This window comes from Austrofundulus limnaeus, unplaced genomic scaffold, assembly GCF_001266775.1.
Source record: "Austrofundulus limnaeus strain Quisiro unplaced genomic scaffold, Austrofundulus_limnaeus-1.0 Scaffold438, whole genome shotgun sequence".
Lineage (NCBI taxonomy): Eukaryota > Metazoa > Chordata > Actinopteri > Cyprinodontiformes > Rivulidae > Austrofundulus > Austrofundulus limnaeus.
Genome location: NW_013952840.1, coordinates 21,292 through 22,979, shown reverse-complemented (window position 1 = coordinate 22,979; position 1,688 = coordinate 21,292). Strand labels below are relative to the sequence as shown.

General features: G+C 45.6%; 1 protein-coding gene across 2 annotated transcripts in view; it reads left to right on the top strand.

Annotated features, from left to right (window-relative positions):
* Nucleotides 1-1,688, top strand: part of LOC106529333 (serine/threonine-protein kinase 38) — a gene marked incomplete at its 3' end in the record, with an annotated part of 14,248 nt that overhangs the window by 10,003 nt on the left and 2,557 nt on the right. For both annotated transcript variants that reach the window (XM_014024730.1, XM_014024732.1), the window contains 5 exon segments: nt 438-560; nt 669-876; nt 950-1,104; nt 1,208-1,319; nt 1,397-1,458. In XM_014024730.1, coding sequence (XP_013880184.1) covers nt 438-560; nt 669-876; nt 950-1,104; nt 1,208-1,319; nt 1,397-1,458 — 660 coding nt within the window.

Below are 1,688 nucleotides of genomic sequence, written 5' to 3'. Positions count from 1 at the left end.
CAAATTTAGTCTAATAATTGAAAACATGGATTAAATAAGAAATATGAAACAAATAAAACACATACAAAGCAGAACACAGCTAAATGTATAAAAAGTATGTCTGTAATATTAGAATTTCTGAGACAATGAATTTTAGTTTTTCGTTTTTCTTCCCCAGTAAGAGGTTTTTATTTAATAGAATTTTTGGACAAAAAAATCGCAATATATCGCAAAATATCGCCTTGCTTACAGTATCGCAATATATCAGGATATATCGTATCGTGACCCCTCTGTCATGATATGTATCGTATCGCCAAATTCTTGCCAATACACAGCCCTACTTTATACAACACTGAGTTTCTGTTTCTAGATATTTTTCTATAAATATTTTAGGTTTTTCTCTCAGGAAATGTTTGAGCCTGACTTCATGTTGGTTAAATTCTGTCTGCTCTCGTCAGAAACGTATCCGCCGCTCCGAACACGCCAGGAAAGAGACGGAGTTCCTGCGTCTGAAGCGGACCCGGCTGGGCCTGGAGGACTTTGAGTCCCTGAAGGTGATCGGCCGAGGAGCTTTCGGAGAGGTGACGTTCAGTTTTAATCAACTCCAAAAAAGCCAAACGTTCAGAAGCTTTGTGGCCTCCTCAGAACCCCCTGGTGGGTTTTCACCTGAACCGTCGATCCGCCCGCAGGTCCGCCTGGTCCAGAAGAAGGACACGGGTCACGTCTACGCCATGAAGATCCTCCGGAAGGCCGACATGCTGGAGAAGGAGCAGGTGGGACACATACGGGCGGAGCGGGACATCCTGGTGGAGGCGGACAGCCTGTGGGTGGTCAAGATGTTCTACAGCTTCCAGGACAAGATGAACCTCTACCTCATCATGGAGTTCCTGCCAGGAGGTGAGACCCGAGGCCAACAGGTCCCACAGGAGCCGAGTCCGAGAGACTCAYGTCCTCCTGTTTGTCCCCGCAGGAGACATGATGACGCTGCTGATGAAGAAGGACACTCTGACAGAAGAGGCCACTCAGTTCTACATCGCAGAGACGGTGCTGGCCATCGACTCCATCCACCAGCTGAGCTTCATCCACAGAGACATCAAACCAGACAACCTGCTGCTGGACGCCCGGGTCCGACGCTTCTTCTACAGCTTCATCTGAACGTCACCTGCAGCTGTGCAGCTCGTTGGGCTGAAGCTTCACCTCGTTAACGGGGACGTGTTTCTGTTTTCAGGGTCACGTGAAGCTCTCAGACTTCGGTTTGTGCACGGGACTGAAGAAGGCCCATCGGACAGACTTCTACAAGAACCTGAACCACAGCCTGCCCAGCGACTTCAGCAAGCAAAGTCAGGCAGACTTATTTATTTATTTATTTATTTATTCATTCAATCTGCGCTCAGACTCACTCCTTTCGTTTGTGCAGCTTTTCAGAACATGAACTCTAAGAGGAAAGCAGAGACCTGGAAGAGGAACCGGAGGCAGCTGGTAGGAAAACTGAACCTGTTCTTTTTATCATTAAAGGGATCCACAATTAGTTGTAACATTAGACTTTATTTAATAAACATATATTTTAAGTGTGAAAATACTGTAGGCTGTTTGGTTTTTATCATTTTTAAACTAAAAGTTTAAAAAGGTTTCACTTGTTTGTCACACTAGCATCGAGCTAATACATATAAGGCACTATAGCGTCGGGGCTAAAGCTAACAGGCTAAGCT